The 14,950-nt window shown below is 50.7% G+C and overlaps 1 protein-coding gene across 1 annotated transcript in view; it reads left to right on the top strand.

Moving 5' to 3' along the window:
- LOC142917279 (ADP-ribosylation factor-like protein 2-binding protein) overlaps positions 1 to 14,950 on the top strand; it is a 241,795-nt gene that overhangs the window by 9,404 nt on the left and 217,441 nt on the right. Inside the window, exon 3 of the mRNA XM_076061904.1 lies at positions 5,126 to 5,222. Coding sequence (XP_075918019.1) covers positions 5,126 to 5,222 — 97 coding nt within the window. The remainder of the gene's footprint in view (positions 1 to 5,125; positions 5,223 to 14,950) is intronic.

Here is a 14,950-nt window from a genome sequence, read left to right as displayed (position 1 = left end):
TAACATCATTAACAATAACATTGTCAACAACATTATCAATAACATCATCAACAACAACATTGTCAACAACATCAATAATATCATCAACAACAACATTGTCAACAACATTATCAATAACAGTCATCAACAACATTGGCAACAACATTATCAATAACATCATCAACAACAACATTGTCAACACCATTATCAATAACATCATCAACAACAACATTGTCAACAACATTATCAATAACATCATCAACAACAACATTGTCAACAACATTATCAATAACATCATCAACAACAACATTGTCAACAACGTTATCAATAACAGTCATCAACAACATTGTCAACAACATTATCAATAACATCATCAACAACAACATTGTCAACAACATTATCAATAACATCATCAACAACAACATTGTCAACAACATTATCAATAACATCATCAACAACAACATTGTCAACAACATTATCAATAACATCATCAACAACAACATTGTCAACAACAATATCAATAACATCATTAACAATAACATTGTCAACAACATTATCAATAACATCATCAACAACAACATTGTCAACAACATCAATAATATCATCAACAACAACATTGTCAACAACATTATCAATAACATTAACAATAACATTGTCAACAACATTATCAATAACATCATCAACAACAACATTGTCAACAACATTATCAGTAACATAATCGACAACAACATTGTCAACAACATTATCAATAACACCATCATCAATAACAACGTCAAACAATATCATCATCAATAGAGTTATATCAGCAACATTATTGTCATCAACAGCATTATCAATAACAACAACATCATCAACATCATCAACAACAACTTGCAATGTCTGTCATGTAGCTCGGAGGTGATGACGGTGGTGCTGATGGTGGTGATAGTGGTGCTGGTCCGGCAAAACAACCCCCTACCTCCTCGCGGTGCCGGACGGGCAACTCTGTCGTGGACAGCGCTGTGGGGGGAGATCCAATTTTGATTGGCTCCTCCCCTCATGGCATATGTGTCCACCACAGGGGCTAAACGGGGGCTCTGGACGGGTACGAGGGGCTGGTAACCCCTCCACCTTCAATTAATTACCACGAAACCACGAATTAAACTGAAATATGTAACAACTAAGCTTGTGCCGGAGGCCCCGGGGGGCCAGGCGTCTATGACGTCTCCTGGCCAAACCCCAATTGGCGGAGCCAGGAGATTGAATACCTACCCTCGGGGCTACTCCAGAAACAACGAAAAGCCACTACGGGTGGCCACGTGGAATGTTCGAACGCTCACTGCAGAGGAGAGGCTGCCACTCCTCTGTCGGGAGCTGGACCGGTACCGCCTGGATCTATGCGGCATTCAGGAGGTCCGGTGGACCGGCTCTGGCTCCTGCCACCATGAGGGGTGGACAGTCCTCTACTCGGGGCAGCAGACTGCCAAACAACAGGGTGTGGGTCTTCTTTTGAACAAAAGAATGAAGGGGGCGTGGGAGCGTGGCGGTGAGGTGTGGGAAGCTGTAAGCCCCAGGCTACTTTGGGCTCGCCTTCCCATCAACCGGAGGCGAGGAATGGTGGTCGTGGTTACTTATGCCCCCACCGAAGATGAACATCCGTGGAGGGATGCAGGCAAAGCCGATGAGTCAGATGCCTTCTATGACCTCCTGTAACAGGTGCTGGCTAAAGTGGCCCCTCGGGATAGAGTCATCATGTTGGGTGACTTCAATGCCCGAGTTGGTCATGATACTGGCACCTGGTCTGGAGTGATTGGAGGGCATGGGCCAGATCAGCTCAATAACAACGGTAGGAGGCTGCTAGATTTTTGTGCAGCCCATGGGCTTGTAATTACCAACACGCTGTTCCGGCATCGGCGCATCCACACAACATCATGGATGCATGCCGGGTCCAAGCAAGAACATCTGCTGGACTACATAGTGACGGACCAGCGAATGCGAGCCCATGTCCTTGACACCAGGACCTACCGTGGAGCTGATCTGCCCTCTGACCATCGACTAGTCATCTGTAAGATGCGCCTGCCATTCTTCCACTCCGGTGGTGGGTGTACACCCAGGACCCCATTCCAACCTAAAGTGGCCTGGTCTCAGTTATCTGATGAAAGTTGCAAGCGAGAATTTCATCATCGCTTGTGGCTGGGATTGGCATCGTCCCCAACTCCTGATGTCGAGGGTAAATGGGCGAGGTTTAGGACTGTGACTCATGCAGCTGCAATGGCTGCTCTGGGTACGCGGTCCAGACCTCCCCAGACACCCTAGATGACAGAGGAGTTGTTCAGGATGGTTGAGAAAAAGCGACAGGCCCACTGTCATCGGCTACAGAATCCCACGTCAGAGAATGAGGAGGCTTACCGCAGCCTTCGCTCGGAGGTTCGGAGAGCCGTGAGGCGCTGCAAGGATGGGTGGTGGTCGCGGGTTGCTGAGGAGATGGAGTCTGCCTCAGTGGCCCGTGATCACAAATCTCTATTTAACTCCATCAAAAAAGTAACCTGCAGCGCCACACCTATTACCATCATTAGGGGAAAAAACGGTGATCCAATTTCCGACCCCCAGGAACAGGTTCGCAGATTTGCTGAGCATTTCTGTGAGGTCCTGGGGGAGGGAAAATCCCTCAGCCAGGAAAACATCGTGGCACAAAGTGAGGATGACCCTGCTGAGGCTGCGGCGCCTCAAATATTGGATGAAGTCACCCCCTGTGAGTGGCTGGCTGAGGTGCCAACTGCTGAGGAAGTATTGAAGGCGATCCGGAGTCTGAGACCAGGAAAGGCAGCGGGCAGAGATGATCTCCCAAGCGAAATGCTGAGGGAGGGTGGCGTTTGTGCACAGACTGCCCTATATGACATCATAACAACAGTCTGGACCACTGGACGGGTTCCGCAGGATTGGAAGGATGCCCTGGTGGTCCCCCTTTTTAAGAAGGGGGACTGCACAGACTGTAACAACTACAGGGGCATCTCACTCCTCAGTGTGCCGGGAAAGGTCCTGGCAAGGATTATTCAGCATCGCCTTGCCAGGCACGCTGAGGAGAGGCTTGCGGAGCCCCAATGCGGTTTCAGGAAAGGGCGGTCCTGCACAGATGCCATATTTTCTGTCCGTCTGCTACAGCAGAGGTGTAGGGAATTCCAACAAGACCTACATCTCTGCTTTATTGACCTGGTCAAGGCCTATGATACCATCAGTAGGCCTGGGCTCTGGGTCGTTGTTCGTGCTTTTGGAGTACCTGACCCTCTGCTGTACCGGGGGAATCTCCATATGGTACAGATATAATGGGAGGCTAATCGATGCCCGGGTGCGGTCAAGGGATGGCTCCCTATTGCTCAACCACGTTATGTATGCTAATGATTTGGTAATAGCTGCTCAGTCAGAGGAGGAGTTGGAGACGCTGCTGCTGAGACTGGAGCGTGCCACTAAGAGGTGGGGCCTTACCATCAGCCCCACCAAAACTAAGCAGCTGCCTGGGTATTTTGTACCATCGGACACTCCACCCCCACAACTCCCAATCGGTGATGGGGCAGTTGTGGAGAGAGTGGAGAGTTTCCCATACCTGGGCAGTGTGCTTATGACTGGCTCCAGTTTAACAGCAGAGGTCTCACTCCGAATCAGTCGAGCGGCAATATCTTTTCATCGGTTGCGTAACGCTGTGTGGAAGCTACCTGGTCTGTCGCTCCGCACTAAGCTTCAGGTCTTCTCGGCCACGGTCATTCCCTCCCTTCTCTACGCTTGCGAAACGTGGACCCCCCTAATGGAACATCTTCGCCGGTTAGAAACATTTAGGCTGGCCTGCCTACGATCCATCCTGGGTTTAACCAGACTGAATTGTGTGAGGAGCTCACAAATCCTTGAAAGATCTGGGCAGGGTCCCATCGGTGAGCTCCTCCGGCAGGCAAGGCTGCGATGGCTGGGTCATGTAGCCCGCATGCCCAGCCACCGCATGCCGAAACAGCTTTTGTTTGGCCGGATTGAGGGGGCTAAGCGGGCGCGGCACGGGCTAGAGAAGAGATGGAGTGATGTGGTACAGGAGGACGTGGAGCTGAGTCGACTTGCCGATGACTGGTACCAGCGGTGTCAAGATCGGCCTCTGTGGAGGAGGCTCGTGAAGGATGCTACTGGGCAGTTGGAGGCAGTCGCCCTCCAACAACAACGGAGGGCGGAGGAGCGACGCTCACAACAGCGAGCGGAGCGCCGGGTGGCTAAAGCACAGCAGGTTGGCACAGTAGGGGGCACAGGTGGTGCATCAGCCAGTCATCTCAGTCAGTCGACCCGTGGCACCTGGGTCTGCCCCGTGACCTCCTGCCAGCGGGTGTTCGACACTTCACGTGGCCTCAGGGTGCACATAGCCTGGCACAAGCGTCGTGGTGACGTCACCGCCACTTAGTGGCGAATGGCGGTTGTTGTTGTTGTTGATAGTGGTGCTGATGGTGGTGATGGTGGTGCTGATGGTGGTGATGGTGGTGGTGTGGTTGGTGGTGGTGGGGATGGTGGTGGTGAAGATGGTTGTGGTGGGGATGGTGGGGATGATGGTGGTGGTGGTGATGGTGCTGGTGGGGATGGTGGTGGTGCTGATGGTGGTGATGGTGGTGGTGATGGTGGTGGTGCTAGTGGGGATGGTGGTGGTGGTGATGGTGGTGGTGGTGGTGGTGGTGATGGTGGTGGTGATGGTGGTGGTGCTAGTGGGGATGGTGGTGGTGGTGATGGTGGGGGTGGTGATGGTGGTGATGGTGGTGGTGATGGTGGGTTGAGGTGATGGTGGGGGTAGTGATGGTGGGGGTGGTGGTGATGGTAGTAGGGGTGGTGGTAGTAGTGATGGTGGTTATGGCGGTGGTGATAGTGGTGGTGCTGGTGATGGTGGTGATGGTGATCGTGGTGATGATGGTGGGGGTGGTGGTGATGGTGGTGGTGCTAGTGGGGATGGTGGTGGTGATGATGGTGGTGATGATGGTGGTGGTGGTGGTGGTGATGGTGGTTTGAGGTGATGATGGGGGTGGTGATGGTGGGGGTGGTGGTGATGGTGGTGGTGATGATGGTGATGGTGGTGATGATGGTGATGGTGATGATGGTGATGATGATGGTGATGGTGGTGATGATGGTGGTGGTGGTGCTGATGTCGCAGGGAGCACAAGGAGGAGATGACAGGAGACATCTTTGATCTCTTGCTCACATTCAGCGACTTCCTCGCGTTCAAGGAGATGTTTCTGGATTACCGCGCGGTACGACACAGACACATAGACTCACACAGAGACCCATAGACTCACACAGAGACACATAGACTCACACAGAGACCCATAGACTCACTCAGAGACCCATAGACTCACACAGAGACCCATAGACTCACACAGAGACCCACACACTCACACAGAGACACATAGACTCACACAGAGACCCATAGACTCACTCAGAGACCCATAGACTCACACAGAGACCCATAGACTCACACAGAGAACCATAGAGTCACACAGAGACACATAGACTCACACAGAGACCCATAGACTCACACAGAGACCCATAGACTCACTCAGAGACCCATAGACTCACACAGAGACCCACACACTCACACAGAGACCCATAGACTCACGCAGAGAACCATAGACTCACACAGAGACCCATAGACTTACACAGAGACCCATAGACTCACACAGAGACCCATAGACTAACGCAGAGACCCATAGACTCACACAGAGACCCATAGTCTCACTCAGAGACCCATAGACTCACACAGAGACCCACAGACTCACACAGAGACCCATAGACTCACTCAGAGACCCATAGACTCACGCAGAGAACCATAAACTCACACAGAGACGCATAGACTTACACAGAGACCCATAGACTCACACAGAGACCCATAGACTCACGCAGAGACCCATAGACTCACACAGAGACCCATAGACTCACTCAGAGACCCATAGACTCACACAGAGACCCATAGACTCACACATAGACCCATAGACTCACACAGAGACCCACAGACTCACACAGAGACCCATAGACTCACACATAGACCCATAGACTAACACACAGACCCATAAACTCACACAGAGACCCATAGACTCACACAGAGACCCATAGACTCACACAGAGACCCATAGACTCACACAGAGACACATAGACTCACAGAGAGACCCATAGACTCACACAGAGACACATAGACTCACACAGAGACCCACAGACTCGCACAGAGATCCACAGACTCACACATAGACCCATAGACTCACACAGAGACCCATAAATCACACAGAGACCCATAGACTCACACAGAGACCCATAGACTTACACAGAGACCCACAGACTCACACAGAGACCCATATACTCACACAGAGACCCATAGACTCACTCAGAGACCCATAGACTTACACAGAGACCCACACACTCACACAGAGACCCATAGACTCACACAGAGACCCACAGACTCACACAGAGACCCATAGACTCACACAGAGAACCATAGACTCACACAGAGACCCACAGACTCACACAGAGACCGACAGACTCACACAGAGACCCACAGACTCACACAGAGACCCATAGACTCACACAGAGACCCATAGACTCACACAGAGACCCATAGACTCACACATAGAACCATAGACTCACACAGAGACCCATAGACTCACACAGAGACCCATAGACTCACACAGAGACCCACAGACTCACACAGAGACCCATAGACTCACACAGAGACCCACAGACTCACACAGAGACCCATAGACTCACACATAGACCCATAGACTCACACAGAGCGCCACAGACTCACACAGAGACCGACAGACTCACGCAGAGACCCACAGACTCACACAGAGACCCATAGACTCACACAGAGACCCATAGACTCACACAGAGACCCACAGACTCACACAGAGACCCATAGACTCACACAGAGACCCACAGACTCGCACAGAGATCCACAGACTCACACATAGACCCATAGACTCACACAGAGACCCATAAACTCACACAGAGACCCATAGACTCACACAGAGACCCATAGACTCACACAAAGACCCACAGACTCACGCAGAGACCCATACACTCACACAGAGACCCACAGACTCACACAGAGACCCACAGACTCACACAGAGACCCACAGACTCGCACAGAGATCCACAGACTCACACAGAGACCCATAGACTCACACAGAGACCCATAGACTCACACAGAGACCCATAGACTCACACAGAGACCTATAGAGTCACACAGAGACACATAGACTCACACAGAGACTCATAGACTCACACAGAGACCAATAGACTCACTCAGAGACCCATAGACTCACGCAGAGACCCATAGACTCACATAGAGACCCATAGACTCACTCAGAGACCCATAGACTCACACAGAGACCCATAGACTCACACAGAGACCCATAGACTCACACAGAGACCCATAGACTCACACAGAGACCCACAGACTCACACAGAGACCCATAGACTCACACAGAGACCCACAGACTCACACAGAGACTCATAGACTCACTCAGAGACCCATAGACTCACACAGAGACCCATAGACTCACACAGAGACCCATAGACTCACACAGAGACCCATAGACTCACACAGAGACCCACAGACTCACACAGAGACCCATAGACTCACACAGAGACACATAGACTCACACAGAGACTCATAGACTCACACAGAGACCAATAGACTCACTCAGAGACCCATAGACTCACGCAGAGACCCATAGACTCACATAGAGACCCATAGACTCACTCAGAGACCCATAGACTCACACAGAGACCCATAGACTCACACAGAGACCCATAGACTCACACAGAGACCCATAGACTCACACAGAGACCCACAGACTCACACAGAGACCCATAGACTCACACAGAGACCCACAGACTCACACAGAGACCCACAGACTCGCACAGAGATCCACAGACTCACACATAGACCCATAGACTCACACAGAGACCCATAAACTCACACAGAGACCCATAGACTCACACAGAGACCCATAGACTCACACAAAGACCCACAGACTCACGCAGAGACCCATACACTCACACAGAGACCCACAGACTCACACAGAGACCCACAGACTCACACAGAGACCCACAGACTCGCACAGAGATCCACAGACTCACACAGAGACCCATAGACTCACACAGAGACCCATAGACTCACACAGAGACCCATAGACTCACACAGAGACCCATAGAGTCACACAGAGACACATAGACTCACACAGAGACTCATAGACTCACACAGAGACCAATAGACTCACTCAGAGACCCATAGACTCACGCAGAGACCCATAGACTCACATAGAGACCCATAGACTCACTCAGAGACCCATAGACTCACACAGAGACCCTTAGACTCACACAGAGACCCATAGACTCACACAGAGACCCACAGACTCACACAGAGACACATAGACTCACACAGAGACCCATAGACTCACACAGAGACACACAGACTCACACAGAGACACATAGACTCACACAGAGACCCATAGACTCACACAGAGACCCATAGACTCACACAGAGACCCACAGACTCACACAGAGACCCACAGACTCACACAGAGACCCATAGACTCACACAGAGACCCATAGACTCACACAGAGACCCACAGACTCACACAGAGACCCATAGACTCACACAGAGAACCATAGACTCACACAGAGACCCACAGACTCACACAGAGACCGACAGACTCACACAGAGACCCATAGACTCACACAGAGCGCCACAGACTCACACAGAGACCGACAGACTCACACAGAGACCCACAGACTCACACAGAGACCCATAGACTCACACAGAGACCCATAGACTCACACAGAGACCCACAGACTCACACAGAGACCCATAGACTCACACAGAGACCCACAGACTCGCACAGAGATCCACAGACTCACACATAGACCCATAGACTCACACAGAGACCCATAAACTCACACAGAGACCCATAGACTCACACAGAGACCCATAGACTCACACAAAGACCCACAGACTCACGCAGAGACCCATACACTCACACAGAGACCCACAGACTCACACAGAGACCCACAGACTCACACAGAGACCCACAGACTCGCACAGAGATCCACAGACTCACACAGAGACCCATAGACTCACACAGAGACCCATAGACTCACACAGAGACCCATAGACTCACACAGAGACCTATAGAGTCACACAGAGACACATAGACTCACACAGAGACTCATAGACTCACACAGAGACCAATAGACTCACTCGGAGACCCATAGACTCACGCAGAGACCCATAGACTCACATAGAGACCCATAGACTCACTCAGAGACCCATAGACTCACACAGAGACCCATAGACTCACACAGAGACCCATAGACTCACACAGAGACCCATAGACTCACACAGAGACCCACAGACTCACACAGAGACCCATAGACTCACACAGAGACCCACAGACTCACACAGAGACCCACAGACTCGCACAGAGATCCACAGACTCACACATAGACCCATAGACTCACACAGAGACCCATAAACTCACACAGAGACCCATAGACTCACACAGAGACCCATAGACTCACACAAAGACCCACAGACTCACGCAGAGACCCATACACTCACACAGAGACCCACAGACTCACACAGAGACCCACAGACTCACACAGAGACCCATAGACTCGCACAGAGATCCACAGACTCACACAGAGACCCATAGACTCACACAGAGACCCATAGACTCACACAGAGACCCATAGACTCACACAGAGACCCATAGAGTCACACAGAGACACATAGACTCACACAGAGACTCATAGACTCACACAGAGACCAATAGACTCACTCAGAGACCCATAGACTCACGCAGAGACCCATAGACTCACATAGAGACCCATAGACTCACTCAGAGACCCATAGACTCACACAGAGACCCTTAGACTCACACAGAGACCCATAGACTCACACAGAGACCCACAGACTCACACAGAGACACATAGACTCACACAGAGACCCATAGACTCACACAGAGACACATAGACTCACACAGAGACACATAGACTCACACAGAGACCCATAGACTCACACAGAGACCCATAGACTCACACAGAGACCCACAGACTCACACAGAGACCCACAGACTCACACAGAGACCCATAGACTCACACAGAGACCCATAGACTCACACAGAGACCCATAGACTCACACAGAGACCCATAGACTCACACAGAGACACATAGACTCACACAGAGAAACATAGACTCACACAGAGACCCATAGACTCACACAGAGACCCATAGACTCACACAGAGACACATAGACTCACACAGAGACCCATAGACTCACACAGAGACCCACAGACTCACACAGAGACCCACAGACTCACACAGAGACCCACAGACTCGCACAGAGATCCACAGACTCACACATAGACCCGTAGACTCACACAGAGACCCATAAACTCACACAGAGACCCATAGGCTCACACAGAGACCCATAGACTTACACAGAGACCCACAGACTCACACAGAGACCCACAGACTCACACAGAGACACATAGACTCACACAGAGACCCATAGACTCACACAGAGACACATAGACTCACACAGAGACACATAGACTCACACAGAGACCCATAGACTCACACAGAGACCCACAGACTCACACAGAGACCCATAGACTCACACAGAGACCCACAGACTCACACAGAGACCCACAGACTCGCACAGAGATCCACAGACTCACACATAGACCCATAGACTCACACAGAGACCCATAAACTCACACAGAGACCCATAGACTCACACAGAGAACCATAGACTCACACAAAGACCCACAGACTCACGCAGAGACCCATACACTCACACAGAGACCCACAGACTCACACAGAGACCCACAGACTCACACAGAGACCCATAGACTCGCACAGAGATCCACAGACTCACACAGAGACCCATAGACTCACACAGAGACCCATAGACTCACACAGAGACCCATAGACTCACACAGAGACCCATAGAGTCACACAGAGACACATAGACTCACACAGAGACTCATAGACTCACACAGAGACCAATAGACTCACTCAGAGACCCATAGACTCACGCAGAGACCCATAGACTCACATAGAGACCCATAGACTCACTCAGAGACCCATAGACTCACACAGAGACCCTTAGACTCACACAGAGACCCATAGACTCACACAGAGACCCACAGACTCACACAGAGACACATAGACTCACACAGAGACCCATAGACTCACACAGAGACACATAGACTCACACAGAGACACATAGACTCACACAGAGACCCATAGACTCACACAGAGACCCATAGACTCACACAGAGACCCACAGACTCACACAGAGACCCACAGACTCACACAGAGACCCATAGACTCACACAGAGACCCATAGACTCACACAGAGACCCATAGACTCACACAGAGACACATAGACTCACACAGAGAAACATAGACTCACACAGAGACCCATAGACTCACACAGAGACCCATAGACTCACACAGAGACACATAGACTCACACAGAGACCCATAAACTCACACAGAGACCCACAGACTCACACAGAGACCCACAGACTCACACAGAGACCCACAGACTCGCACAGAGATCCACAGACTCACACATAGACCCGTAGACTCACACAGAGACCCATAAACTCACACAGAGACCCATAGGCTCACACAGAGACCCATAGACTTACACAGAGACCCACAGACTCACACAGAGACCCACAGACTCACACAGAGACACATAGACTCACACAGAGACCCATAGACTCACACAGAGACACATAGACTCACACAGAGACACATAGACTCACACAGAGACCCATAGACTCACACAGAGACCCATAGACTCACACAGAGACCCACAGACTCACACAGAGACCCACAGACTCACACAGAGACCCATAGACTCACACAGAGACCCATAGACTCACACAGAGACCCATAGACTCACACAGAGACCCATAGACTCACACAGAGACCCACAGACTCGCACAGAGATCCACAGACTCACACATAGACCCATAGACTCACACAGAGACCCATAAACTCACACAGAGACCCATAGACTCACACAGAGACCCATAGACTCACACAAAGACCCACAGACTCACGCAGAGACCCATACACTCACACAGAGACCCACAGACTCACACAGAGACCCACAGACTCACACAGAGACCCACAGACTCGCACAGAGATCCACAGACTCACACAGAGACCCATAGACTCACACAGAGACCCATAGACTCACACAGAGACCCATAGACTCACACAGAGACCCATAGAGTCACACAGAGACACATAGACTCACACAGAGACCCATAGACTCACACAGAGACCAATAGACTCACTCAGAGACCCATAGACTCACGCAGAGACCCATAGACTCACATAGAGACCCATAGACTCACTCAGAGACCCATAGACTCACACAGAGACCCTTAGACTCACACAGAGACCCATAGACTCACACAGAGACCCACAGACTCACACAGAGACACATAGACTCACACAGAGACCCATAGACTCACACAGAGACACATAGACTCACACAGAGACACATAGACTCACACAGAGACCCATAGACTCACACAGAGACCCATAGACTCACACAGAGACCCACAGACTCACACAGAGACCCACAGACTCACACAGAGTCCCATAGACTCACACAGAGACCCATAGACTCACACAGAGACGCATAGACTCACACAGAGACCCATAGACTCACACAGAGACACATAGACTCACACAGAGAAACATAGACTCACACAGAGACCCATAGACTCACACAGAGACCCATAGACTCACACAGAGACACATAGACTCACACAGAGACCCATAGACTCACACAGAGACCCACAGACTCACACAGAGACCCACAGACTCACACAGAGACCCACAGACTCGCACAGAGATCCACAGACTCACACATAGACCCATAGACTCACACAGAGACCCATAAACTCACACAGAGACCCATAGGCTCACACAGAGACCCACAGACTCACACAGAGACCCACAGACTCACACAGAGACACATAGACTCACACAGAGACCCATAGACTCACACAGAGACACATAGACTCACACAGAGACACATAGACTCACACAGAGACCCATAGACTCACACAGAGACCCATAGACTCACACAGAGACCCACAGACTCACACAGAGACCCACAGACTCACACAGAGACCCATAGACTCACACAGAGACCCATAGACTCACACAGAGACCCATAGACTCACACAGAGACCCATAGACTCACACAGAGACACATAGACTCACACAGAGAAACATAGACTCACACAGAGACCCATAGACTCACACAGAGACCCATAGACTCACACAGAGACACATAGACTCACACAGAGACCCATAGACTCACACAGAGAACCACAGACTCACACAGAAACCCATAGACTCACACAGAGACCCACAGAATCACACAGAGACCCACAGACTCGCACAGAGATCCACAGACTCACACATAGACCCATAGACTCACACAGAGACCCATAAACTCACACAGAGACCCATAGGCTCACACAGAGACCCATAGACTTACACAGAGACCCACAGACTCACACAGAGACCCATAGACTCACACAGAGACCCACATACTCACACAGAGACCCATAGACTCACACAGAAACCCATAGACTCACACAGAGACCCATAGACTCACACAGAGACCCATAGACTCACACAGAGACCCACAGACTCACACAGAGACCCATAGACTCACAAAGCGACCCATAGACTCACACAGAGATCCACAGACTCACACATAGACCCATAGACTCACACAGAGACCCATAAACTCACACAGAGACCCATAGACTCACACAGAGACCCATAGATTCACGCAGAGACACATAGACTCACACAGAGACCCACAGACTCAGGCAGAGACCCATAGACTCACACAGAGACCCACAGACTCACACAGAGACCCATAGACTCACACAGAGACACATAGACTCACACAGAGACCCATAGACTCACACAGAGACACATAGACTCACACAGAGACCCATACACTCACACAGAGACCCATAGACTCACACAGAGACCCACAGACTCACGCAGAGACCCACAGACTCACACAGAGACCCATAGGCTCGCACAGAGATCCATAGACCCACACATAGACCCATAGACTAACACAGAGACCCATAAACTCACACAGAAACCCATAGACTCACACAGAGACACATAGACCCACACAGAGACCCTTAGACTCACACAGAGACCCACAGACTCACACAGAGACCCATAGACTCACACAGAGACCCACAGACTCACACAGAGACCCACAGACTCGCACAGAGATCCACAGACTCACACATAGACCCATAGACTCACACAGAGACCCATAAACTCACACAGAGACCCATAGACTCACACAGAGACCCATAGACTTACACAGAGACCCACAGACTCACACAGAGACCCATAGACTCACACAGAGACCCACAGACTCACACAGAGACCCATAGACTCACACAGAGACCCATAGACTCACACAGAGACCCATAGACTCACACAGAGACCCACAGACTCACACAGAGACCCATAGACTCACAAAGCGACCCATAGACTCACACAGAGATCCACAGACTCACACATAGACCCATAGACTCACACAGAGACCCATAAACTCACACAGAGACCCATAGACTCACACAGAGACCCATAGACTCACACAGAGACCCATAGACTCACACAGAGACCCATAGACTCACACAGAGACCCATAGATTCACGCAGAGACACATAGACTCACACAGAGACCCACAGACTCACACAGAGACCCATAGACTCACACAGAGACCCACAGACTCACACAGAGACCCATAGACTCACACAGAGACCCACAGACTCACACAGAGACCCATAGACTCACAAAGCGACCCATAGACTCACACAGAGATCCACAGACTCACACAT

The sequence above is a fragment of the Petromyzon marinus genome, unplaced genomic scaffold (genome assembly GCF_048934315.1).
Source record: "Petromyzon marinus isolate PM22_M1 ecotype Great Lakes invasive population unplaced genomic scaffold, UKy_Petmar_22M1.pri1.0 PM_G_Scaffold_44, whole genome shotgun sequence".
NCBI lineage: Eukaryota > Metazoa > Chordata > Hyperoartia > Petromyzontiformes > Petromyzontidae > Petromyzon > Petromyzon marinus.
Note: the sequence above shows the minus strand (reverse complement) of the source record. Positions and strands in the feature narration are given on the sequence as shown.